Source organism: Myotis daubentonii, chromosome 2 (assembly GCF_963259705.1).
Source record: "Myotis daubentonii chromosome 2, mMyoDau2.1, whole genome shotgun sequence".
Lineage (NCBI taxonomy): Eukaryota > Metazoa > Chordata > Mammalia > Chiroptera > Vespertilionidae > Myotis > Myotis daubentonii.
This window is the reverse complement of record NC_081841.1, coordinates 67,830,237-67,857,302: the sequence shown is the minus strand read 5'-3', so window position 1 is coordinate 67,857,302 and position 27,066 is coordinate 67,830,237. Positions and strand designations below refer to the sequence as shown.

The 27,066-nt window shown below is 39.5% G+C and overlaps 1 protein-coding gene across 5 annotated transcripts; it reads right to left on the bottom strand.

The window, feature by feature from the left end:
- Nucleotides 1–639: 639 nt before the first annotated feature.
- YEATS4 (YEATS domain containing 4) lies at nucleotides 640–26,594 on the bottom strand. Of its 5 annotated transcripts, none has more exons than XM_059683588.1 (7): nucleotides 26,267–26,590; nucleotides 21,748–21,867; nucleotides 19,355–19,421; nucleotides 19,145–19,249; nucleotides 10,966–11,132; nucleotides 10,792–10,879; nucleotides 2,045–2,480 (listed from the first exon to the last, which is right to left on the bottom strand). In XM_059683588.1, exons 1-7 carry the CDS (start codon nucleotides 26,315–26,317, stop codon nucleotides 2,311–2,313), a joined length of 768 nt encoding a protein of 255 aa, XP_059539571.1. In that variant the 5' UTR covers nucleotides 26,318–26,590; the 3' UTR covers nucleotides 2,045–2,310. The 5 variants fall into 5 exon arrangements, with proteins under 5 accessions (XP_059539574.1, XP_059539571.1, XP_059539572.1 ...); XM_059683589.1 differs by having other exon boundaries at nucleotides 10,966–11,058; nucleotides 19,155–19,249; nucleotides 26,267–26,586; XM_059683591.1 differs by lacking the exon at nucleotides 21,748–21,867 and having other exon boundaries at nucleotides 640–2,480; nucleotides 26,267–26,594.
- Nucleotides 26,595–27,066: the final 472 nt, after the last annotated feature.

The following is a 27,066-nucleotide window of genomic DNA, read 5'->3' as shown; positions in this document are numbered from 1 at the left end:
TGAACCATGACTCCTGGTTCATAGGTCGATGCTCAACCATGGAGCCACGCTGGCCAGGCAGAAACACTGATTTTGTTCCACTTATTTATGCATTCATTGGCTGCTTCTTGTATGTGCCCTGACTGGAGATCAAACCTGCAACCTTGATGTATCAGGATGATGCTCTAAGCAACTAAGCTACCTGGCAAGGGTGTTACTTACATTTTCCAAAATACTTTGCTATCTATTGTTGTCCCTCGGTTGCAAAGATAGTTCAGCCAACATGGTCTTAAACATTAAGTACTACTAAATGCTCAAATCACAGTAGGTGAGTCCAAAAGTAGAGGGCTCACCATGTGGATGTGAACAGAATAGGCTAAGGAAGAGGTAGAGAAATTAGGGGTAAATGTGACGGTGATGCACCGGTGCTTCCTGTGCGTCTTTGGGACAGGATGAGAGATGAAATTGTTCCCTGTGAAAACTAGTGACACTACAGGGTAGTTAGGCAGAACAATACTTAAGATGTGATCTTTGCCATCAAAGATCTTCTGTTACTACAATGGATGCCAATAAAAGATGTGTGATCACAATACTATGAAGACTAATTGTAATGAGAGAGCTCCAGTCATCAGAGAAAGGAAGAAACATTACAAGGCAGGAAACCAGTCAGTAAACTACATTTATTGAGTACTTACTGGATACTGGCACATCAAATACAAAAGAGTCAGGATGAACAGGAACAATAACCCCTAGGAGCACCTCCATCTGGGAGAAAGCCACCCCTGAATTCCTGCCCTGATGTCAGACAGTCCAGTTCCTCCCTGTATGTCCCTGGTTCACCCAATGCCGCCGCCCAGCGCTGGAGCTCGGAGGAAGCGGGACTGTTCTCAGCATGAAAAGGAACAGTTAAAGAAATATATGGAGTTAAACCTATCTCTGCAATATAGCTTGCATCAAGAAATGAAGAAAAATGGTGACTTAGAAAAAGAGATTACCAGAATGATGATCTTATAGCAAAAGTGCAACCTGCATCTTCAAAATCTATACATCTGGATGAAAAAAATACACTTCAAAAGAAATGTGAAAAACTAAGGAATATAAAAGAGAAGTGGAAACAAGCAGCAATAAACCTCAGAAAACATGGAAATTAATATGGTAGAATACTGTAAAGTAAAACAGTATAAACAGAAGATTTAAGAAAGAACAAGACAGGATGTAGCAGAAAAATTAGAACAAGTCAATCTATTTTTACAGACACAAGCATGTCTGTAAACTGCTCAAGAAAATCTAGAGCAGTTAAGAGAGAATAATAGTGCTTCAATAAGAAGCCAGTTTGAACTCAGAATTAAAGATGTTGAATCTGAACTCTCCAACATGAAAACTTCTTTAGACTGTAAATGGGGAAAATATAGGCAACTCTACCAAGAAGAAACAGGATGTAGAAAGTCATTGGCAAATGAACTACACGAGACTAACGAGAGGGCAGCAGAGGTCAGCACCGAACTTCTCCTGCAGAAGCACCAGCACAGCCTTCACGCAGCACTCCTCATACGAGGCCAGCCTAGAAACACTGTGTTGGAAATGTTAGTAATAGTTTTGTACCCGATAGTAATTCTACTCCAAGAGTAGTTGGTGATTCCTGCCTCAAGAATCCTTTTTATGACTTAAATAAACTTGTAATACTAAAAGTAATCAGGAAGAAGGCAGTTAAGAACTTAAAAAATTAATTATACACATTAATTTTACCACTAATCCTAACTACCAGGGAAGTACAAACTGTGTATAAATTACATTTTATAATGATTTTTTAAAAATATATTTTATTGGTTTTTTACAGAGAAGAAGGGAGAGGGATAGAGAGTAAGAAACATCGATGAGAGAGAAACATCGATCAGCTGCCTCCTGCACACCTCCTACTGGGGATGTGCCTGCAACCAACGTAAATGCCCTTGACCGGAATCGAACCTGGGACCTTTCAGTCCGCAGGCCGACGCTCTATCCACTGAGCCAAACCGGTTAGGGCTATAATGAATTTTTATGCCTGTCTAAAGGATAAGCTATACAATGTAATAAAAAAAGTTTTTAATTGTGCTTAACAGCATAGAATTTACCCTAAAATGGGTTAAAATGCCTATACAGAATTCATATCTATTATATACATATGTTTCACATTAAATATTGCTTGAAAAGTACAAACACTTTGACCCCATTGCTGAGGAACCGATGGTCAACAAACTATGCAGCTCTCTAAGAAGCATTTGCAATCCATTTCCCCTTCAAAGTCCACCTTATTTTCAGTTTAGTTTCCTACCAAGTTCTCTTCAGAACTGTTTACATCTCTTTTGTTTGATCATCTTCTTCGAGTTTCCTGATTTCATTTTTTAAACAATTTATAGTTTCACGACTTGCTTTTAATCTCTCCTTAAGTTCTGCAATTTCAAAACTTGTTTTTTTCTTCGCAGCTTCTAATTTTTCTCTGGTTTTCACTTCAAGTTCTGCAACTAAGAAAAACATACACTTTTAATGAACTATTTCATTTTTCTTACATGTCTAAAATATGTCATAGAGTAATATATAAGGCATTTCCTGAGGTCAATGTTCCCATGATGAAATATGGGCAACTTAAGAGATATAACATTAAACATAAGAGGGTGGGCAAGAAAATCTGAACTACCAAGAGAGGATCTTAGATGTTTTCTTTAATAGTAAAATTATGGCCACTAATATTTCAATTTATAGTTAGAATTTTATAACATAATATCCTTGTTTTTCTCCATATACATGTTAATCTGGAAATAAGGGGGCATACAATCCAAAGACATCCAGCTAATAAGAACACTAAACATATAGTGTTCTTACATTTATGTACAGGTAAAACTGACATAAACCAAAAAGATAGCTGTAACTGTCTAGGTTTGAATTCTAGTTCTACCATTTATTAGCTGTACTACTCTGAATAATTTATTACCTCTATGCTCATTTAATCATTTCTAAAATGGATATTATAATTTAAAAAACACCTCCATATTCTTTTTTGAGGAGATTTTAAGTGAATTCATGTATATAAAGTATCTAGAATACTATCTGGTACATAGAAAGTCATATTAACTACTATTATGACAGAGAAACATTAAATGATATTTATAACATTCAAGTTGCCTATATAACAAGTTACTAAAGAAAATATCACTAAGCAAAATAGAATTCATCTATTTAAATATTCCACTAGTGTAGCATTCTATTTTACAAAGAGAAATGTCTACTTTCACTCAACATCTCCATCTTGTGGACATTTCCGGTAATTGCTGCTGATAACCATTAAAGCATAGTTATGCTTTAAGTAAAGCGTAAAATGATCTCTAATTGGAAGCAAGGTTTGGTGAAGGGAAAAAAACCAAAAACAAAAAACCCTTTGAGCACTGCTGGCGAGGCTCAGTGGCTGAGCATCGACCTATGAACCAGGGCATACACCCAGGTTGTGGGCTCAATCCCCAGTGTGGGATGTGCAGGGGGAGGCAGCCTATCAATGATTCTCTCAACACTGATGTTTCTATCTCTTTCTCCCTCTCCCTTCCTCTCTGAAATCAATAAAAAACACACATACACAAAAACCTTTGAAATCTGAAAGACTTGAGTTCAAATATACCCCTGGCCCCTTATTAGCTGAATGCTGACATCTCTAGGTCTCCCTCAGTCTCATCTTTCTGTATGATACAGTTAAAATTCTGTATTTCTCAGAAGATTTTTAAGGATTAATCAATAGAGCTGGCCCTTTGTATCCATGGGTTCTGCATCTGTAGACCTAAAATACTGGGGTGGGAGTGGGGGTCGGGGGAGAATGTTACCTTGTTATTAATGTGTACTATGCAGTTAGATCTAGATGACCACATCTGTACTGAACATGCACATACTATTTTTTTCTTGTTATTCCCGGAACAATACAGTTCAACAACTATTTACATAGCAGTTACATTGTATTAGGTAGTATAAGTAATCTAGAGATGACTTAAAGTATATAGGAGAATATGCATAAGTTATATGCAAATACACCATCCTACCCTATATAATAAAAGGCTAATATGCAAATTATCCCCTTGACCAGGAGTTGAACCAGGGGCCGGAGCCAGCCGACCAACTGCCTGCAGCCCCTCTCCTCGGCCAGCTCCAACCCTGATCAGCCCCCCGCACCCTGATCGGGGTGGGCCAGCCAGACCCCACCAGTGCACAAATTCATACACCAGGCCTCTAGTTTTATATAAGGGACTTGTGCATCAGCAGATTATCATATCCTCCGGGTGTCCTAGAACCAATCCCCAACGGATACCAAGGGAAGAAGACTATATGTATATGTGAGACATTTAGCACATTCAAAACATGCAATGTTTTATTTTGCTCATTGCTAGTGACTTTCTTTTTGTGATACATTTTGTAATACAGATATTTATATTGCCAAAACAATCCATATTTTTCTCTGTACTTTCTTTCACTGCTTTTATTTCTAAATTGTTTTCACCTCCATTTTTTAAAAAAAGTTTTGGCCCTAGCTGGTTTGGCTCACTGGAGAGAGCATTGGCCTGCAGACTGAACGGTTCCGGGGGGGTTCAATTCCGGTCAAAGGCACATGCCTGGGTTGCGTGCAGGAGGCAGCCAATCAATGATTCTCTCTCATCATTGATGTTTCTCTCCCTTCCTCTCTGAAAACAATAAAAACATATTTTTTTAAAAAAGTTTTACCTCACGGAGATGTAAAGCAGGGCATAGGCAATACTAGTATAGTCAATAATATTGTAATAATTATGTTTGGTGCCAGGTGGGTGTGCTAGAAACATCGAGGGGAATACTTTATAAAGTATATGACTGTCTAACCACTATGCTGTGCACTTGAAACTAATGCAAAACAGTACTGAATGTAAACTGTAATTAAAAAATAAAATTAGCCCTGGTCAGTGTGGCTCGGTTGGTTGGAGCGTCATCCTGATATGCCAAGGTTGCAGGTTCAATTCCCCAGTCAGGGCACATACAATACTCAACCAATGAATGTATAAATAAGTAGAACAACAAATTGATGTTTCTCTTTCTCTCACCCTTACTCTCTCTAAAAATAAGTAAATAAAAATTTTAAAAATTAAAAAAAAGTTTGTACCTTTTGACCCCCTTCATCCATTTTGCCCACCCCTCACCTCCTGGCAACCACCAATCTGTTCTCTGTATCTTTGAACTTGTTTTTTTTTTTTTTTTAATTCCACATATAAGTGAGCTTATACGGTATTTTTCTCTCCCTGTCTGACTTATTTCACTTAGCATAATTCCTTCAAGTCCCATCCATGTTGTCACAAATGGCAAAATTTCCTTATTTCTTATGGCTGAATAGTATTTCACTGTGTATATATAGATACCATATCTTCTTTATCCATTCATCCATCAATGGACACTTAAGGTAGTTTCCATATCTTGAGTACCATAAATAATGCTTCAATAAACATGGCAGTGTGTGTATATTTGTATGTATGTATGTATATATGTATGTATATATGTATATTTAGTATTTTCATTTTCTTTGGATAAATACCCAGGAGTAGAATTATTGGATCATAAGGTAGTTCTATTTTTAAGATTTTGAAAACCCTCTATACTGTTTTTCCACCATGTCTGCACCAATTTACAATCCCTCCAGCAGCGCGTGAGAGTTCCCTTTCTCCACATCCTTGCCAACACCTGTTTGATGCCTTTTTTTTCTGTGTTTGTTTTCTCTTTGTTGCTGTTGATGCATTTTTTATAATAGCAATACTGACAGCTGGGAGGTGAGTATTTCATTGGGGTTTTGATCTGCATTTCCCCGATTAGTGACGTTGAACACCTTTACAGGTACCTGTTGGCCATCTGTATCTTCTTTGGAAAAATATCTATTCAGATCTTCTGCACATTTTTAAATTAAATTGTTTGCTTTTTTTACTCTTGAGTTGTATGAGTTATTTATATATTTTGGAAATTAACCTCTTATCAGATACATGATTTGCAAATATTTTCTCCCATTCACTACGTTGCCTTTTTATCTTGTTGATGGTTTCCTTTGCTGTGCAGAAGCTTTTTGGTTATTGGTTACTGGCCTTTCTTATGAGGTGTAGGAGCTCTTTATATTTTAAAGAAATTAGTCATTTGTGATATGAACACAATAGTTTTTCATGGTTTGAAACAAAGTCTTCACACTTTGTTTACAGTGCTTTGTTTACAATGCAAAATATTTTATTCCCTTGCTCCCCTCTCCATATCAATTAAAAACCACTGTTACATGCTGGGGTACAGAGGTAGAAGATGGACAAGAAAGAAAAATGCAGTACAATGTCATAAGATAATCATAGGGAGACATGAAAGCAGACTGGATTTATACTAAGGGGAATGGAAAAGGGTATGTGATTATGAAGGAAGGCATCTTGGAAGTAGGAAAAACTGAACAAAGTTCTACAGAATGAGAAAGGAAGTAGGTAGAGGAAGTACACATAGCAGGCCCTAGAAACAGCACATGTACATTTGGGGAACAACAAGGAGTCCTGTATTATTGTAAGTCTTAAATCTAGTCAGGAAGACCTGACTCATTTGTCAGAAAGACAGCATTCACAGTAGATACACATTCCGTTGGTCTGATTTAGTTACCCTTTATTCTTGACAAATCATAAGATCGCAAAGGGCAGGACATATCTGGAAGAAGGCCTAGGTTAATTAGCAATGAGACCATGGGGGAACACATTTTTAAACTTCTTTTATTTTGTTCCACTTTTCTGCTTTCTACATACTAAATGCTTATATTTTTAAATTTCAAAATGAAGCCTCAAGCTGGAGTAAATTAATCCAAAGAAGAATAATTATTTGTGCAGAGCCGATCTTACTTACTGGTTTGAAGCACAGATTATAAGGCTTTTACACAGAGATCAATAGCTTATTGGTTAAGAGTACAGACTCTGGGTTTAAAATCCTGGCTCTGATCTGTAGCTCTAGGGCAGTGGTTCTTAACCTTCTGGCCCTTTAAATACAGTTCCTGATGTTGTGACCCAACCATAAAATTATTTTCGTCGCTACTTCATAACTATAATGTTGCTACTGCTATGAATCGTAATGTAAATATCTGATATGCAGGATGGTCTTGGGCGACCCGTGAAAGGGTCGTTCGACCGCCAAAGGGTCACGACCCACAGGTTGAGAACCGCTGCTCTAGGGTCTTGTCTTATACAATGGGACTAAAAGTAGTACCCTCCTCTTATGGTTATTATGGTATCCAATAAGTTATGAAATGTTAAGTGCTTGTCTAGTACATAGTAAGCTCTCATTGCATGTTCATTTAAGTTATTCCTTGTAAAAGCAACTACTACTTTAAAAGCTATATCATTAGTGTTTAACTAAATTTGCATGGGTTTACTACTAGCACAAGTATCTTTATAAACTTTTAATATGCTTCATAATGAGAAATGTCTATCCTGAATATCACTCTATCTAAAAATATTACTAAGTTTTTAGAGCCTAAGTTCTGAGGAGTGCTTGGGATGTAGTCCTGACTCTATCAATAATCAGCTGTATTCATGGGCAAGTAACTTAACTATACCTGTTTGCTTTTATAAAATGGAGTACTTAATAAAATAATTGTAGAATTAAATTTTATACATGTACAGATTTAGAAGAGTACAAATAGTAAACACTCTGCCCTAGCCAGTTTGGCTCAGCAGATAGAGTGTCAGCATGCGGACTGAAGGGTCCCAGGTTCAATTCCGGTCAAGGGCACATGTCCGGGTTGCTGGTCTGATCCCAGTAGGGGGAGTGCAGGAGACAGCCAATGAATTATTCTCTCTCATCATTGATGTTTCTAGCTCTCTTTCCCTCCCACTTCCTCTCTAAAATCAATAAAAATATATTTTTTATAAAACCATAAAAACAAAAACCAATAGTAAGCACTCAATAAATCTGCTATCTTATTATTACCAAATATTGAGTATAATGCCCTCAACTTGGTAAGAGTGTACATATCTTTTTAGGTCTTTGATTAACATTCCTAAATTGTTTTCCTAAGAGGCTAAAGCAATTCATACCCACACAAACAATTTATAAGAATGTAAAGTTCAACACATCCTCACTATTTTTTTAAATATATTTTATTGATTTCTTACAGAGAGGAAGGGAGAGGGATAGAGAGTTAGAAACATCAATGAGAGAGAAACATTGATCAGCCACCTCCTGCACACCCCCCACTGGGGATGTGCCCGCAACCAAGGTACATGACCTTGACCAGAATCGAACCTGGGACCCTTGATTCCCCAGGCCGACGCTCTATTCACTGAGGGCACATCCTCACTATTAAAGATTCCTTTTGCTGATTTGATTCCCATATGGTCACCCATTGTTTGCTTCACAGTTTTTAAAATTTATCTTTTCATTTTATTTTTAATATATTTTTATTAAATATATTTCAGAGATGAAGAGAGAGGGAGAGAGAGATAGAAATATCACTGATGAGAGAGAATCACTGATCGGCTGCCTCCTGCACACCTGCTACTGGGGACTGAGCCCACAACCCGGGCATGTTCCTGACCAGAATCAAATTGTGACCTCCTGGTTCTTAGGTTGATGCTCAACCACTGAGCCATACCAGCAGAGCTCACTTTTTTTTTTTTTAAATTTATCTTTATTGTTGAAAGTATTACAGATGTTCCCCCTCCCAGTTTTTTGCATTTTAAAAATTACTAGCAGGGACAAATATTTTCCCATTTTATTTACTAGTGATCTCTTCTTTTGCCTGTCCATGTCTTTTGTCCATTTATCAATTGAAGTTTAAAATTTTTATACAGTGTCCCCAAAAAATGTATGCACATCCTATATAATAAAAGTCTAATATGCTATGTGTCTGGTAGTTCAGTTGGCCGTTCAACCAATCAAAGCATAATATGCTGATGATATGCTAAGGCCACTCAACCAGTTGCTATGATGTGCACTGACCACCAGGGGGCAGACGCTCCAACCAGTAGGTTAGCTTGCTGCTAGGGTCCAGCCAATCGGGACTGAGCAAGACAGGCAGAACATGCTCTGGAGCCCTCTCACAGTCCCTCCCCAGCTGGCCAACCTCCCATATCCCTCCCCAGCCCTGATTGTGCACCCTTGGCCTGGCCTGTACCCTCTCGCAACCTGGGACTCCCTGGGAGATGTCGGAGAGGCGGTTTAGGCCCAATCCCACAGGCCAGGCCCAGGGACCCCACTGATGCACAAGTTCATGCACCAGGCCTCTAGTTCTTTGAATAATTATAAAAACAGTGTTTATTAAAATAAATTTCATTTAAAAAAACTGAGCTATCAGCTTTTAAAATGTGTATACATTTTTTGGGGGACACCCTGTATTTCATTTGTCCATTTTAGGGTTTTTAAGATACTAATCTTTTGCCATATTTCTACAAAATTATTTTCCTTCTTTGCCCTTTTGAAATGTAGAAGTTAAATATTTTTTACAAAAATCAGGTTTTTCTTTCCTTTAATGTAATTTCTTCTAACATCTCAATTTTAAAAACTCTTCCCCAGCCAGGTCAGCCATTTCTCTAATTTCTTAAATAATAGGTTGACTGACTTTAAAAAACATTTTTAACTATTTTTAATTAAACTGGAATCTGTTTTGATAAATGCTATGAAGCAATGATCTAAATTAAGTTTTCTTCTCAAAAGCTTATCAACTGTGCCAGTACCACTTTTGAAATTATCTTTTTTTTCCTTACTGATTTGATATTATTAAGAAAATAAAGTGAATATAATTCATAACATGCAATTTACTGGTAAAAACTTCCCAAGGATATACAGCTCCATGGATAAGCTTTAACACATAAAATATATTTTATAGAAAAGCTTTTTTATAAAACACATTAATTACTTGTACCTACTTAAATGAGTTATTTGTTTTGTTGAAAACACAAAAATGTGGTCACTTGAATTTTAAAAGAATTTTCCTCTATCAATTTGGTACATTTTATGCTATGGGAGAAAGAAGATCTATGGGGCACAAATGACCAGTAACAAATTAAAATAGCATATTAGGTGCTTTTTTACCTTGTCAAAGTGGTCATATACATATGTTTTATGTTCATAATGAAGTAGGCCAGGTAAATACATTTGCAGATGCAGAAAGTGAAGCATAAAACTTTTAAATGAGTATGATTTTAAATTTTAAATGACTACCAAGTGGCAAAATTATAATCAATATTCAGATCTTTTAACTTCTAGTCATGAGTTTCATAAAAATACAAACAAAACAATATTGAAACCAACAAGGGTTAAATAGAAACTGCCTCTCCCCTGTATTCTCGTCCCCAACCCATTCTTTGACTGGGTTCCATCACTTCTTTCAGCCTATAAATATACTGGTTTATTTCCCCCTGAAAACACTACCCTCTAGACCAGTGGTTCTCAACCTTCCTAATGCCGCGGCCCTTTAACATAGTTCCTCATGTTGTGGTGACCCCCAACCATAAAATTATTTTCATTGTTACTTCATAACTGTAATTTTGCTGCTGTTATGAATCGTAATGTAAATATCTGATATGCAGGATGTATTTTCATTGTTACAAATTGAACATAATTAAAGCATAGTGATTAATCACAAAAACAATATGTAATTATATATGTGTTTTCCGATGGTCTTAGGCGACCCCTGTGAAAGGTTCGTTTGACCCCCAAAGGGGTCACAACCCACAGGTTGAGAACCACTGCTTTAGAGCATTATGGGCACCTAGTTTTTCTTCCTCCATACTCACTATTTTCCAGGATTAATTATAAACTCATGGTACTTACATTCTGTTTCATGCTTGTAGGCTCCTAATGTTAGCTGACGAGATGTTGTTAATAATTGTTGCATCATTGCTGTTGGGTCTTGAAATATCTAATGAGATAAAATGAGAAAAGGCCTAATAACTTCAAAGTTCTACAATTTAGAATGCTTTTAAAATTCTCGTTATAAAATCTTACCATTTCATCATAGAACTCTGAAACCACTGTCTTTTTCCCCAGCATTGCATTGGTATCTGATTGGAACAGCTTTAATAAATGATACAGGGTTACCTGTGAAATAAAAACAGACATCACATCTGTGCAATGGTTACCTTCATCATTGTGAAATGCTGTCATTTCTGTAACTGAATTAGAGACTGGAATTAGTAAACATACCAAATTCAGGATCTTGTCTCAACTTACTGTAGCAAATCACTCAAAACTCTCTGTACTTTTACTTTCCTATAAGGTATTACCATCATCCACATCTAAACATGAACATTCTGAAGATGGTTAAGTAAAGATCGGTTACAAAGCATTTCTAGAGAGTGACTGTATACAAAAATAACATAAGATACAGCTCTGGAAATTAAACTGGAAAATCACTAACAAGTGAAATTAGATTATGACAGTTGTTCTGTGAAGATTAAAGTTTACAAATTTGCTATGGGAAAAAAATTTTGAGACTTTCAAAAGGAATGACTAATACTAAAATGCTTATGAGGGTAAGATAATTTCTTTGGCGACCTATAAGATTATTACGTAAGGAGGAGAACCAAGATGGCGGCGTAGGGAGTAGACCTGTGCGTGCTGCCCTCTCACAACATCATTGAAACTACCAACTATAAGACAAACAACCACCATTCAGAATCATGGGGAAGTTGGCCCAGTGGGAGATCTACAACTGGAAGGAGAGAAGGAAGCACAGTGAGACTGAGTAGGAGCTACAGAGGCGTCAAAAACAGAGGTACACAGTCACGCACCAGGCGGGCTGCAACTGGATGCGCGGTTTTTTTTCAATCGGACGTGGTTACGAACCCTCGAATCCTCTGGGCTTGCTCAGGGCGGGTCTCTGAGGCCCCAGACCCCATAGGGAGAGGTGGCACGGCCATGCAGTGGTCGGAAAGAGAGGGAGGCTCTGACGTGCGGCTGCTCGCCGGCACTGGGGGACGCGAAGCCCCGGTGTCCTGGAGAGGCGAGGGGCCGCGGAGATGCTGCCATTGCTATTTGCTCCACCCCGGTGACTCCCTGAGACCCAGCCCTAATCAATTTGCATCCCCATCCAAGCTGTGCCAGGTGCACAAAAAGACCCACCTGCGCTTTTGCAGCCTAACCCAACAAATTGCAGACTTCAACTGCTCGCACCCATGGGGGACACACTCAAGAAGCAGACCCAGGAGAACCAAGATGGCGGCGTAAGGAAGAGACCTGTGCTGCTGCCTCCCACAACAACATCGAAACTACCAACTATAGGACAAACAGCTATCATACGGAACCATGGGAAAGCTGGCCCAGTGGAAGCTCTACAACGGGAAGGAAAGAAAGAAGAGCATTGGACTGAGTAGGTTGTGCAGAGGCACCAAGTACAGAGCCCAACCCAGCATGCTGCAGATTTCAGCTCCTCGAATCCAGGAGGGACGCACTCGTGGGGCGGAGTCGGGTACGGGGCAGGCCGGGGCCGGGCCCGGCTGGGCCGGCGATGTGGAACCGCTGTACCAGCAGGCGCACAAGCACGCCCACCGGTTCTAGTCTTGCGTGGGATGCTGGGGGACGGCAGATGGGCAGTCTGTGCACTTGGTGGAGGGCGTAGTCCGAGCAGGCATGCTGGATGTTCAGCCACCAGGAAGGCCTGGAGATTTTGTCTGGAGGGGAGCCGCCCAGCAGGGGACAGAGTGCCAAACTTCGTGTTTCCCCAGTGAGGCTGGGATGGCCCCGGTGAGGACGATACAGCCCCGGTGAGATCGGGACGGCCCTAGTAAGGTCGGGACGGCCCCAGTGAGGCCGGGATGCCCCCGGAAAGATCGAGACGGCCCTGGTGAGGTCAAGACTGCCCCGGTGAGGTCGGGATGGCCCTGGTGAGGTTGTGACGGCCCCAGTGAGGCTGAAACAGCCCAGGTGAGGTCGGAATGGCCCTGGTAAGGTTGAGACGGCATCTGGGGCCAGAATGGCCCCGGTGAGGTCAAGACGGCCCCGGTGAGGTTGAAATGGCCCTGGTGAGGTCGGGATGGCCCCGGTGAGGTCGGGACGGCACCGGTGAGGCTGAAATGGCCCCGGTGAGGTCGGGACGGCCCTGGTGAGGCTGAAACGGCCCCGGTGAGGTCGGGACGGCCCGGTGAGGTTGAAACGGCCCCGGTGAGGTCGGGACGGCCGGTGAGGTTGAAACGGCCCTGTTGAGGTAGGGACGGCCCCGGTGAGGTTGAAATAGCCCCAGTGAGGCCGAGACAGCCCCAGAGAGGTTGGGACTGCTCCAGTGAGGTTGGGACAAATAATGGGGACCAGAATAGACTGATGAACAGGGGTAGATGCAGAGGCAGAGCAACACTGAACAGACTGTCAAACTACAGTGGGAAGCCTGGGGGGGGTTTGGTCGGGGGGATTAAGAGATCAACCGAAGGACTTATATGCATGCATATAAGAATAACCAATGGACACAAGACACTGGGGGGAAGGGGCCGGGGGAATGTCAAGGGGGGGGGGGGAAGGAGACATATGTAATACTCTTTGTAATACTTCAAGAAATAAAAATTATTTTAAAAAAAGATTATTACGTAACAAAGTCAGTGGTAATTCACTTTGGCATGAACATGTCTTCAAAGTACTTAAAAAAAAACAAGTGTAGTAAGACATCAAAGGAAAAGTTTTGTAGAACAATGTGTGATTGCTTTAGCAAAATAAAACCCAGCTGGCAAAATATCAGAGTTCATGTTGAAGTTGGAGAAACCAATTCAGAGGCCTCAGAGAATTTTCCAAAACTTAGCAAAAATCATTATAAGTAACCATGCATCAATCACAAGCCATATTCCAAGCAGATAATTTGAGAAATGTATGGAATAGACAAGGGCATGTGACTACATGGATGGATATTCCATAACAGGGAAATCACAACCTGGAAACGCAGGGAAGAGAACTGTACACAGATGGGAGCCGGCACTCCAAGAGGAGCCCCAGAGAGTTTCAGAGCTCAGAGTTGGCAGGTGGAGAAATCAAGAATGCTGGGGGCGGCTGGGCCTGTTAGCTTTCTACTATCTCCCTTCACGCATAGACAAGAGAACATGCATATCTTCCTGTGGAACCTAGAATTTTTCACCCAAACAGTATGAAGTAAAAATAAAGAATTTTCAGATAGCAATGGCTCTGAAAGTTTATTTCTCAGGCATCCTTTCTGAAGAAATTCCTCCAGCAAAATGAAAAACAGAAACCTGGCAAGATGAAGAAAAAGATCATCTGTCCTCATTAGTAGTTGACAGGCACTATCTAAAAGAAAAATTCAAACTATATTAGATGCATGGGAGTAATTTCTAGAGAAACAGAAAAGAGTAACTATGGTTTTCCTGGGCATGGGGCCATATATGGGAGAAAACAAGATGTTATGGGTTGAACTGTGTCCCCCAAAACGATATGAAGTCCTAATCCTTAGGCCCTGTGAAAGTGACCTTATCTGGAAGTAAGGTTTTTGCAGATGTAATCAAATTAAGGTAAAGTCAGTAGGGTGTGCCAAAATCCAATATGACTAGTGTCCTCATAAGAAGAAACACAGAGAAAGGCCGTGTGACAATGAAGACAGAGATGAAGTTATGCTGCCACAAGCTAAGGATCCTGGGGCTACCAGAAACTGGAAGTGACAAGAAAGAATCCTCCCCTAAAGGCTCTAGAGAGAGCAGGGCCAACACCTGGATTTTGAACATCTAGCTTCCAGAGCTGTAAGAATAAATTTCTGTTGTTTAGCCACTCAGTTTGTGGTACTATGTTATGGCAGCCCTAGGAAACTAGTACAAAAGACTTGTACTTTTTGTTTTAAAAACCTTAAAAAAAAATCTGCATGTTTGACTTTTATAATTCAAAAAATAAATAAAACTGTCCTCCCCTCAATTTATCATTTAGACTACCAGAGGCATTCATGAAAATATATAGGCAATGAAAAATTTCAAGACAGATGTCTCCAATTCTGAGCTGTGTTTGGTGATTCTTAGAGCAATGAAAACACCTGTATTTACTACAGATATATTTCTAGGCATAGAAATTTTAGCTTTTGTTTTGTTAATCTTTACCCGAGGATATTTTCTCCACTGGTTTTTAGAGAGAGAGTGGAAAGGTGGAAGAGAGGAGGAGGGAAGGAGAGAGAGAGAAACATTGATGTTAAAGAGACACATCAACTGGTTGCCTCCTACACCTGCCATGACCAGGGTTGGGGATCAAACCTGCAACCCAGATACATGTCCTTGACCAGGAATCTACCCCTCGACCCTTTGGAGCACAGGCCGATGCTCTACCACTGAGCCACACCGGCCAGGGCAACAATTTTAGCATTTGCTTTTAGAAACACCATTCCTTTTACAATGGCTTGACCTATAATAGGTTAATGGATAACAGAAGTAAGTCACAAGTTACCAGTGTCTTTTATATTTTAAATAAGCTCTCATATGACATTTTCTGTAAGAACCAACTATTGAAAAAGTATAATGGTTTCATTATACTAAAAGAATATTACAATAGTTTTTGGGGACTAAAATTCAGGCATAGCCCTGGCTGGGTGGCTCAGCTGGTTGGGCACCAAAAGGTTGCTGTTTTAATTCTTGGTCAGCGCACATGCCCAGGTTTTGGGCTCCATCCCTAGTAGGGGGTGTGTGGGAGGCAGCCAATCAATGTTTCTCTTTCTCTCTCTCCCTTCCTCTCTCTTTAAAAAGTAATATATATATATTCAGGCCTATGTAGATCTATATGGAAACCTATTTAATAAATTAATCACTGCAGAAGTGCAAAAGAACATATTACTTTACTTTTCCAAGAGTGGACTTTAAAATTACATGATATAAAGATTTCTTTCAGAGATGTATTTTCCAATTGGGATAGGAGGGGACAACAGATGAAGAGATAGGTACAGGCACACATTCTCAAAATTAAAATGAATTCAAAGCAATCTTACAAAGTTAAAAAGAGCTTCTGCTCTAGTAACATTACTGACTTCTTATCTCTCTCAATATCTGCTAAATTTTGTGCTCTAGTCTCTTTAACAGACTATTTATTTATTTGTTTAATTCTCACCTGAGGATATTTTCCCACTGATTTTTAGAGAAAGTGGAAGGGAGAGGGAGAGACAAAGAGAAAAACATCAATGTGAGAGAGACACATCAATTGGTTGTCTACCACATGCTCCCCAATCAGGGCCAAGGACTGAACCTGCAACTGAGGTATATGCCCTTGACCGGAATCGAACCCGAGACCCTTCAGTCCACAGGCTGACACTCTATCCACTGAACCAAACTGGCCAGGGCTTAAAAGACTATTTTGATTAAGAACAAAAGCAGTGCTTCATCTTTGTATCAAGATATTTGAATAATATTTTGCAAATAATGAGTATTTAATAATTTCTTGCCATACAGAATAGTTGTGAGAGTACTCTAGAAAGAAAACAAAAATGGTAGACCTGGAAACCGTATCACATGAAAAATATTTAAATGAGCCACAGATGTTTATACACGAAAAAAGAAAACTAATGTATGAATAATTATCAATAAAAAGTTCAAGGAAGCTTATAATAAAGTAGAGCTTTCTTTTTTTAAAAAAAAATATATTTTATTGATTTTTTACAGAGAGGAAGGGAGAGGAATAGAGAGTTAGAAATATCAATGAGAGAGAAACATTGATCAGCTGCCTCCTGCACACCTCCCACTGGGGATATGCCCGCAACCAAGGTAGATGCCCTTGACTGGAATCAAACCTGGGACCCTTCAGTCTGCAGGCCAACGCTCTATCCACTGAGCCAAACCGGTCAGGGCAAAGTAGAGCTTTCTTAAAACTAGAACCACCCCACACCATGCCCAGCAGGCATGGCTCAGTGGTTGAGCATTGACCTATGAACCAGGAGGTCATGGTTCGATTCCCAGTCAGGGTACATGCCTGGGTTGCAGGCTCCATTCCCAGTGGAGGTGAATAGGAGGAAGCCAGTGAATGATTCTCTCTCATCACTGATGTTTCTATCTCTCTCTCCCCCCTCCTTCCTCTCTGAAATCAATAAAAATATATTTAAAAAAACCAACAAAAAAAATCCTAGAACTACCCCAAACCTGCACGGGATGTTTCACTTAATGACAGAAGTCAATATTCTCCATCCTGAAGTTAGCAAAACCCAAAGGAGATTCTTATTTCAGAGACAGCATGAAGAAATTCCTACCTAGGAAGAGTATGGCCTCTGTCAATGGGGTCTAAATCTTACCTTGTATCAAAATCACCTGGGGTGCTGGCCTCTCTCCAAACCTACTGAATCAGACTCTCTAGGGCAGCGGTTCTCAACCTGTGGGTCGCGACCCCTTTGGGGGTGGAACGGCTCTTTCACAGGGGTCGCCTAAGACCATCGGAAAACACATATATAATTACATATTGCTTTTGTGATTAATCACTATGCTTTAATTATGTTCAACTTGTAACAATGAAAATACATCCTGCATATCAATATTTACATTACGATTCATAACAGTAGCAAAATTACAGTTATGAAGTAGCAACGAAAATAATTTTATGGTTGGGGGGTCACCACAACATGAGGAACTGTATTAAAGGGTCGTGGCATTAGGAAGGTTGAGAACCACTGCTCTAGGGGATTGGGCCTATTAGTTCGAACTTATAAAAAACACCTCGGGTACTTCTAATATAGTTAGTTAAGAACCAATCCTCTCAGCCCTGGCCAGGGTGATACTCAACTTCTTTAAAACCACATATAGTTTTAAAACTTTAATCTGATAATGAAAGTCTAAATATTTGGTGCCAAAGGAATGAGCTTAAATCTATCAAGATGAAAATTAGTGGTGAGAACTATTAAAGCAAGCCCTGAAACACCAGCCACACAAATGTGAAATGAGAGAGCCATAACTAAGTTATGGCCTTCTAGGTTTAAAAATAAAACAGGCTTATGCCAAGGTTGTGGGTTCGATCCTCAGTCAAGACACATACAAGAATCAACCAATGAATGCATAAATAAGTGGAACAACGAATCCATGTTTCTGTCTCCCTCCCTCCCTCTCTATAAAAGCAATCAACCAATCAATAAACTGAGGCTTAGTGGTTTGTCAAAAGAAAGAGTAACTGAAAGAGTGTGGGGTCTAAATCTAATACTTGGGTTCAAAACGAGCTTTGCCACAACTAACTGTATTTTTGAGTCTGTGACTTGACCTCTGAGCCTTCGTATTCTCCTATCTAAAATGAAGATATCACCAACTTCAGAAAGTTGCTGAGGGATCACAGTGAAAGGTTTGAGGGACTTTTTGCATTATCAAGCAATGATCTTATAAGAAGAGACCATAAAATGAAAAAGTTGGTTGTTATCAATAAGGATTCACAAGTAAGATATAAAGTAAAGCTGCTAGTACTTTTTGCTTTGAAAAAGCAACAAGACTCTATTTCTAAGGCTTTTAACTATAAAAAACTGGATACTCCCTTTTCAGATAGCATATGGACTCAACTTGTTTATTACTAGTAACCAAATGATATTAGTGAATTTAAAATGTTTGCTGTGGTATCCCTGAACGAGTAGCTCAGTTGGTTGGAGCATTGTCCCAATACACCAAGGTGACAGGTTTGATCCCCGGTCAGAATATATACAAGAAGTAACCAATGAATGCATAAATAAGTGGAACAATAAATTGATGTTTGTTTTTTCTCTCTCCCCATTCCTCTCTCTAAAATCAGTAAATTAAAAAGTAAAATTTTTGCTGTAGTAATCATATGATTTTCATGGTTTCTTTCCAATAAATGTTCACATTGTATTCCTTCTTTCTATATTGAAAAATAAAAGCCTTGAAAGGCACATCACTTAAAAATGAAAAATCTTAACTCATGGCAAGATACACCATGCCAGCCCTGCTTAAGTGTTGTCCCATGCACCAAAAGGTTGCTGGTTTGATTCCCTGTCATGGCACATGCCCAGGTTGCGGGCTTGATCCCCAGTAGGCAGGAGGCAGTCGATCAATATTTCTCTTTCTCTCCCTCTCCCTTCCTCTCTCTCTAAAACCAATAAAAACATATTTAAAAAAAAATACAACATACCATAAGAGTACATAAAGTAATTCTGAATAAAAATGTTAACACATAATATGCTCTTCATTAAGTATTGTTACATTTTCACAATTACTAAAAAAATCTGTTTTAAATTTACAAAGATTACCATTACTCACAGGTCTCTCATTAGGATCAATAAAAAATATTTTGATGATTATTTCGAATTCACCCCATCCTGTTTCAGTAATTTCATATGGAGGCTTAGTAACAACTGAAGAAGAGAAAAAAAATAAAACCATTATAATTGTAAATTACTGATGTAGTTTCCTAGCTCTTTTTAAATTTGTATATTATAAGTGAAAAAACTATACTCTACCTCTTAAAGGATTGCCATAGCTTTCATGTAACTTAAATTGAATTTTCTTCACATATGCTGACATATCCTGAAATACAGAGGAATTAATTAGTTCTGCCATCTACATATAAAAACCAGGAGGGAAATACACTAAGCATATGTACCTAATTTTATAAAACACATTTCCCCTCAAATATTATAGAATCTAATTTTCTAAAAAAAACCCCACCATGAATTATACCTAGGAGATTTGTTTTTTTTTATTTTAAACAAGAAAACAGGTGAATTCTCTCATAATTCATAACATATAGGAATATACATATCAATTCACTTATTTTGCAAATAGTTTTTTACATTTATCTATAGACAATACTCTAAATCAAAATTTTTCCATAAAAACAATAGTACATTTCCAATATTTTTATAATAACCATTATTATCCAAAGCAAATTTAAAAACTAAGCAACGTCAAAGAAGAAAATTATATCATATAAAGCTAAGGTCATCTCAACTAAGCAGCTAAAACTGTTGGATATAAAACTGCTCCTTTTCTTAATTTTATTTTGAAGCACAAGAGCATATTCCTTAGTTCTGACACATGAAAGGGATTCTCCTAGCTAACGTGTCTTTTTCAAACATACCACATTATAGAAAAATGCAAAACAGAATAAGCCAAACAATAGAAATGTTTATTAATATTTTTTCTTTCAGGAATTTTTTTGTGTGCTTATTATCTTGCAACCAATATGTTTAAATTGGAATCATACTATGATGATATATTAATATCTGCTTTCATTACTTAATATAATATTGTGAACATTTCCCCCCTTTTTTTTGAATTTATTGGAGTGACACTGGTTAACAAAATTATACAGGTTTTAGGTGCATAATTCTACAGCACATCATCTGTATGAACATTTTTCTCTGAGGTAGATTTTCCTAAGTATCTTTGAAGTCTGTTTTGGAAATAGTTTCATTCATTTTTATTCTACAAGTATGAGTGACTACTAACTTTGGGTACCAGATGCCAAAATGGTAATAGGGTCTTGCCCTCAGGATCTGTCTATGGAGTAGGCGGCAGACAAGAAAATCAGTATTTCAGTGTAATCTGTGTCATTGAGGGCACAAGGTATAAGACCATAGGAGAGGCACCTAACATAACAGTTTTTGGAGGTCAAGAAAGTAGTTCCAAAGAAAATACACTTGAACTAAGACTAAGGAAATAGTAAAAATAGGGAGAGAGGGAGAGAGGGAGAGAGGGAGAGAGGGAGGGAGGGAGGGAGGGAGGGAGGGAGGGAGGAAGGGAGGAAGGGAGGAAGGGAGGAAGGGGTTTAAGAGTGCTCCTTTGAGAAACTAGAAGTAATTTAGTATTGGTAGAATGTAGGGTATAAGGAAATGAAGAAGCAAATACAGACAAGGTATAGTGCTGCCAAGATAGGATAATGAAAGACCACAGCATGCCTCTAAAATAAGATAGTTTTACCTTTATGAGGCTAATAGGTAGTCATTGAAGGTGGGTTTTTTTTTTAATAACAGCTTTATTGAGATATTCACACACCAAATAATTCACCCTCTTAAAACGTAGCATTCAGAGGCTTTTTAGTATATTCAGAGTTGTACAACCATCACTATATTCAATTTTAGAATATTTTTATCATATAAAAAGAAACCCCATACCATTAGCACTCATTCTTAAGTCCCTCTTCCTCCCACCACTGGCAACCACTAATCTATTTTCTGTGTCAGGATTTGCCTATTCTTGACATTGTATAAAAATGATATCATAGAATATGTGGCCTTTGTGTCTGGCCTCTTTCTCTTACCGTAATTTTCTCAATTTCTCCATGTGGTAGCAGCATGTACCAATACTTTTTTTTTTAATGCCTAATGACATTCCATTGCATGGATATACCATATTTTATTTATTCAAGACACTTGAGTTGTTTCCATTCTTTTGTGTGGATTTTGAAGGGTTTAAGTAGAGGAATAGTTTATTCACTTAATAAATATCTGTTGAATACCTACTATGGACTGGCTGCATTCCAGGCATTAGAGATTCAGCAACAAAACAAAATTACCAGCAGCCAGATTATATAGCAGTTTTGTCTTTTATCTTCTCTGATGATAACCAACCAAATCATCACTTAAAAATTAACTACTATTCTTGAAACATCTGATTAAATACTAAGCTAACTTAAGACATGGTGATTGGAAGATGTGCTGTGTTTATAGCACAGTTCTTGTTAGTGTAATTTAATTTTAATTAGAAAACATTTTTGGAAAATTTCTACTGAACAATCATATGAAAATGACAGCTCTCACTTTATTCTTTCAACTTTTGGGGTGGGTAACTTTTCTATAATATTAAAATTTATTTTCAAGCAAAACAAACTATAGGAAAAAACAGTACCTACCTCATTTCTATATGGTTTTACATATACTGTCCATTGATGGGTATGCCCATCCTCTTCTCTTTTCTTTCCAAAATATCGAGCAACATTGCCATAAACTATTGGTTTAACGATAGTAACCCCCTAAAAGGAAAATTTTAAACACAAATTAATACTGTATCATTACCCAAATAAACAGAAGAGTTCTGAAAGTTTGTTTTAAGAAATGGCAGGCATATAAGAGACTCATTTCAGATGGAAAGCTACAGACTAAAAGTAAGGGATGGAAAAAGACACTTAGAGAAAATGGAAACAAAAAAAGCTGGGGTTGCAATACTTATACCAAACAAAATAGACTTTATTTTAATTAAATCTTTACTGTTGAAAGTACTACATATGTCTCCTTTTTTCCTCCATTGTCCCCTTCTAGCCCACCTCCCTATTGTCTGTGTCCATGGGTTATGCTTATATATGCATACAAGTTCTTTGGTTGATCTCTTCCCACCCACCCACCTACCTTTAAAACAAAGGCTATAACAAGAGACAAAGAAGGACTCAGCAATTCCATTTTGGGGTATTTATTTGAAGAAATCCAAAACACTAATTCAAAAAGACATACAGTGGGGCCTTGACTTACGAGTTTTTTGAGATACCAGCTGTCTCTCGGCAGATTTTTTGCTTTGAGTTGACAGAGTAATTTGAGTTAATGAGCTCCTTAAAGAGCTCCATAACGAGCTCGGTCTCGGAAAGAATTAAACTCGTAAGTCAAGGCCCCATTGTATGTTCATTGTAGCACAATTTAAAATAGCCATGATATGGAAGCAACCTAAGTGTCATCAATAGATGAATGGATAAAGAAATGGAATATTATATACAACGGAATATTACTCAGCCATAAAAAAAGAATGAAATCTTACCATTTGCAACAACATGGATGGACCCTAGAGGGTATTATGCTAAGTGAAATCCATCAGACAGAGACAGGCAAGTACCATATAATTTCACCTTTATGTGCAATAAAGGAACAAATAAAACAGAAACAAACTCACAGATACAGAGAATATTTTGATGGTTGCCAGGTTGGAGAGGGATGACGGGGGTGTGAAAAAGGTGAAGGAATTAAGTACAAATGGGTAGTTACGAAATAGTCATAGGGATGTAAAGTACTGCATAGGGAATATAGTCAACAGTAAAGTACTATGTATGGTGTCAGATGGTTACTAGATATATAAGGGTGATCACTTCGTAAGTTATATAAATGTCTAATCACCATGTTGTACACCTGAAACTAATATAATATTGTGTCAACTGTAATTGAAAAAAAACCCCAAAAACTAGAGTTTGCTTATAACATCATTTCTCTCAGTAAATCAATTTTAGACAATTATCCTCATTTCATATTAATACAAATAACTAAACACCAGATTAATTACAATGTCCCCACTTTGAAAATGTCTATTTTAGCCCTGCACATGAGGCTCAGTGGTTGAACATTGACTTATGGAGCAGAAGGTCAGGGTTCGATTCCTGGTCAGGGCACAGGCCTAGCTTTCGGGCTCAATTTCCAGTGTGGGGAGTGCAGAAGGCAGCCAATCAATTATTCTCACATCATTGATGTGCCTGTCTCTCCCCCTCTCCTTTCTCTCTGAAATCAATAAAAATATGTTTATGTTAAGTACTTTGAGAGCTTTTCTGAAAAGAAACACAAAAGGATCTTTATTCACAAACTTTAAAGTGAGGCTCTGCAATAAAGATCGCCAACTTCAACTGCAATCAGCTAATGATAATGTCCTATTTATCAGCTTATGGCAGTGTTTTCCAAAGCACAGTACAAATACTAAAGACAACTTGGAAGAAGATTTTAGGTAAAATAAGAGCAAACATAATAAACACATTTTATTATTTATGGCTTTACATTTTCCACTATTTGAAAAACTGTAACTATAACAACAATTCAAACCCATAATTTCAAAAATATTAATGCTGCAGAATGGGCTTTTGAAAATTAATCTAAATAAAAATGTTAAATATTACAGCTGGATTTGGATAATGATAAAGCGTCACTTGGATGACTGATGCTCGTTTACTGCCAATGGCCATGCTTCCTACATTTGGGCTCATTTCTGAGATGTACATACATGTTTCTCATCACATCTGGTGAGTGTAAAGGCAGTGAGTGTTGACAAATTATGATGGAGGAGAGAAAAAATTTCAAGTGAAGACAAAATGCTGAATGTTACACATGAATTTCAGATCAATTGTTCAATAGTAAGAATGTATCTGAAGGTCAAAGAGCAAGATATACACATGTGATAAGTGTTGTGCCAATGTAACCAATAAGAAATGAGGGAAAGCAGTGAACAAATGGAAAAACTATTAATTGTGGCTGAATAAGTAACAAATAAATTCAAAACCTATTAGCCTAAGTTAGTCCAGAAGAAGGCAAGCTGTTTGTATAAGAACGTAAATAATCACAGTAAGTGCTACTGACACTTTGTGGAACCACAGATGGGGACTCAGGTTCAAGGCCTGAATGAGTGAGTATAAGAAGAGCTGACTTGGTGAGTGGCTAATAGATCCCATGGCTGCTATGGTGTTGGTAGGAACTTGCAGAGTTCCTCAATGATAAAAAGGGCTCATCTGTCAACAGACTTTGTACCTGGATAAAATTTATCTAAATTGGAAAAAGATGCCTACAAAACCACATAACAATGAATGAGGAGAAGTAAGTCCCTAAGTTTAAAACAGCAATTTCAACTGGCATGCTGCAAGAAATTTTAAAACATGACATACCTAACTATTTAGCCAGGGGCACTGAGCTATATTCTCTTGACTATCAAATAAAAAAATGACAACACCCAATACAACAAAAGCCATCCAGTGTGAATGAATCAAAATTATACCCCTCCCCCCCTTTTTTTTTGTCAGATCAGCAAAATATATATTTTTGGTGCACCACAGAATTTTATTAATTAGTTTATGTGTGCTATGAGACGAAAAAGATTGCAAATCACTGCTTTTAAGCTTTACATGACTAACTCACGCCTATGTTTGTAGAAAAGCATTTGAGGGCTACAGGCCTAATGTCAAGTCCCTTGGGACTTAAACTTAGACACTTTCAGAACCTAACATGATTGATTACAAGTATTGAAAGTTCTGTGAGTTCTCCAAAATCTATTTTAACCCTTTGCTAGTACTTTCCTATCAGTCCAAAACCTTGCCCCAAAAGTCTGGGCAAAATGTGTATGTTTATCAATTTACCCGGCATCTCTTTCTGCTTACATTATATTTCAGTAGCTTTTGAAATTTCAGAACTCCCACTTTACATATGATATTAAAGCACTACGTGTGGTAGTTGTAAAAACAGTATAGATTTAAAATTATGTGAAAACAACACGACAGATAAGAACTCTTTAAAAACCTATACTAGCTAGATTGTTGCAAAAGTGGGTAATTTCTTTTTAAAGAAAAAATTCCAGCCCTAACCGGTTTGGCTCAGTGCATAGAGCACCGGCCTGCGGACTGAAGGGTTCAATTCCGGCCAAGGGCATGTACCTTGGTTACGGGCACATCCCCAGTCGGAGGTGTACAAGAGGCAGCTGATCCATGTTTCTAACCCTCTATCCCTGCCCCTTCCTTTCTGTAAAAAATCAATAAAATATATTTTTGAAAAAAAGAGAAAAAACTTCCTTTCTGGGCTAAATAAACATCCTAAGGTGTAGAAACAGGTGTTATATTGGGAACCAGTTGGTCCTGCCTTAAACATTGTATGCGGGAAACGTATTTATACGTTTTACATTGACTGTAAGTAGTAGAGCCACCTGTTAGCGCGCGATAAAAACCACCTGCAAACAATGTGTTAAAAATGAACGTGCGCCTGAGGGGATGTAAGAAAGTGCGAGTGAAACGTGTCACTGTGTCAAACATTATGCTAGGCTCTATGATAACTTGAACTAAACACTGAAGCAGCTGGTGTCCATGTCCCTATGTGCCAGGCAATGCGCTTTGCATGCCCTGGTTAATATCCGGCCATGGCTTTGGCAACACCATGAACCTGGGCAAGTTGTCTGTCCTTTCCACCTCCCAGCTCTGAGTTCTGGCAAATGCTCTGGGGAACCCGGCCTCTGTCAGGTTCCGTAGGGACCGCAGCGGAGAACCGGGTAAAGCTTTTGGCCACCGTGCTGGGTAGGCGGAGGGCTCACCCAGCATCTACTGCTGTTCCCACCCTCCCCAGCGGGTGGGCCGCACCCCGCCGACCCGGACCCCAGCGGACCGACCGAGGCGGGCTTTTCCCGGCCTCGGAGAGGCTGGTTTCCTGGGCAACCGTGTCCGGCGTTTTGCCCCCCCCCCTCCCCCGCCCCACAGCCAGCACGAAGTCTGTGTTGTTGGCGGGGACGGAAGGAGGTGGTGACGCCGTGAGGTGGGGGCCCCGGGAAACACAGATGCTCCCTCCGGGATCGGACCCGCTCCCGCCTGGAAACCTCAGGGGGCACCCGCGGCCCTCCCCACGCCGCGCAGGGAGGACCGGCGGGCGGACACTGACCTTCACTCTCCCGCCGGAGTCAGGCCCAAATTCGGCCATTCTCTTGAACATATTGTCCCACGGAAGAAGCCGCCGCCGCCAGGGAAAGACACGAGGCCGGCGGGGTGGCCGCAGCCCTCAGAGGCGCCGCTCCTCCTGCGCCGGCCCCGGCGGAGGGTTTCTGGCCGAGGGAGGGCGAGTCGCCGGCGCTCGCGGAGACAGAGAAGCAACCGCCCGCCACTCCCCGGCGGTGCAGAACCCGAAGCCCATTCAGCCCGCGGACGGAGAGCGGAACCGGAGGGGCGCGGGGCGCCGTGCGCAGGCGCGACCGGCACAGGCGCACTGCGCACGCGCGGGTCGCTGCCGCCGCGCGGGGGGCGGGGCCTTTTGTCTCCAGGGGCCTCTGGGACGCTAGAGTCTCCCGCTGGCCTGTCACCCGCCCGGACACCTGAGCTGCGTGGTGGCTGAGAAAGGGCTTTCGGAGGCAATCCTTTGTCATCGCCGAAGCGTTCCAATTCTGAAATCAAGTTCCTGAAATCTCGCCCACGCACAGCTTTTCTTTGTCTCCATTTAGAACACCATGCTTGAACCGCTTATTTCTCATTTATCTCCTTCTTCCTTTTCTACTCGGTTTGCAATCCAAGGTGTATAACTGGAGATCCACCCCATTGGCTTTCTGTGGCGCTAAATACTGTGCAGATGAGTGCAGTGCCCTTGACTGGGAATCGAACCTGTGATCCTCTGGTGCACAGGCTGACACTCTAACCCAGTGGTTCTCAACCTTTCTAATTCCGGGAGCCTCTAATACAGTTGTGGTGACC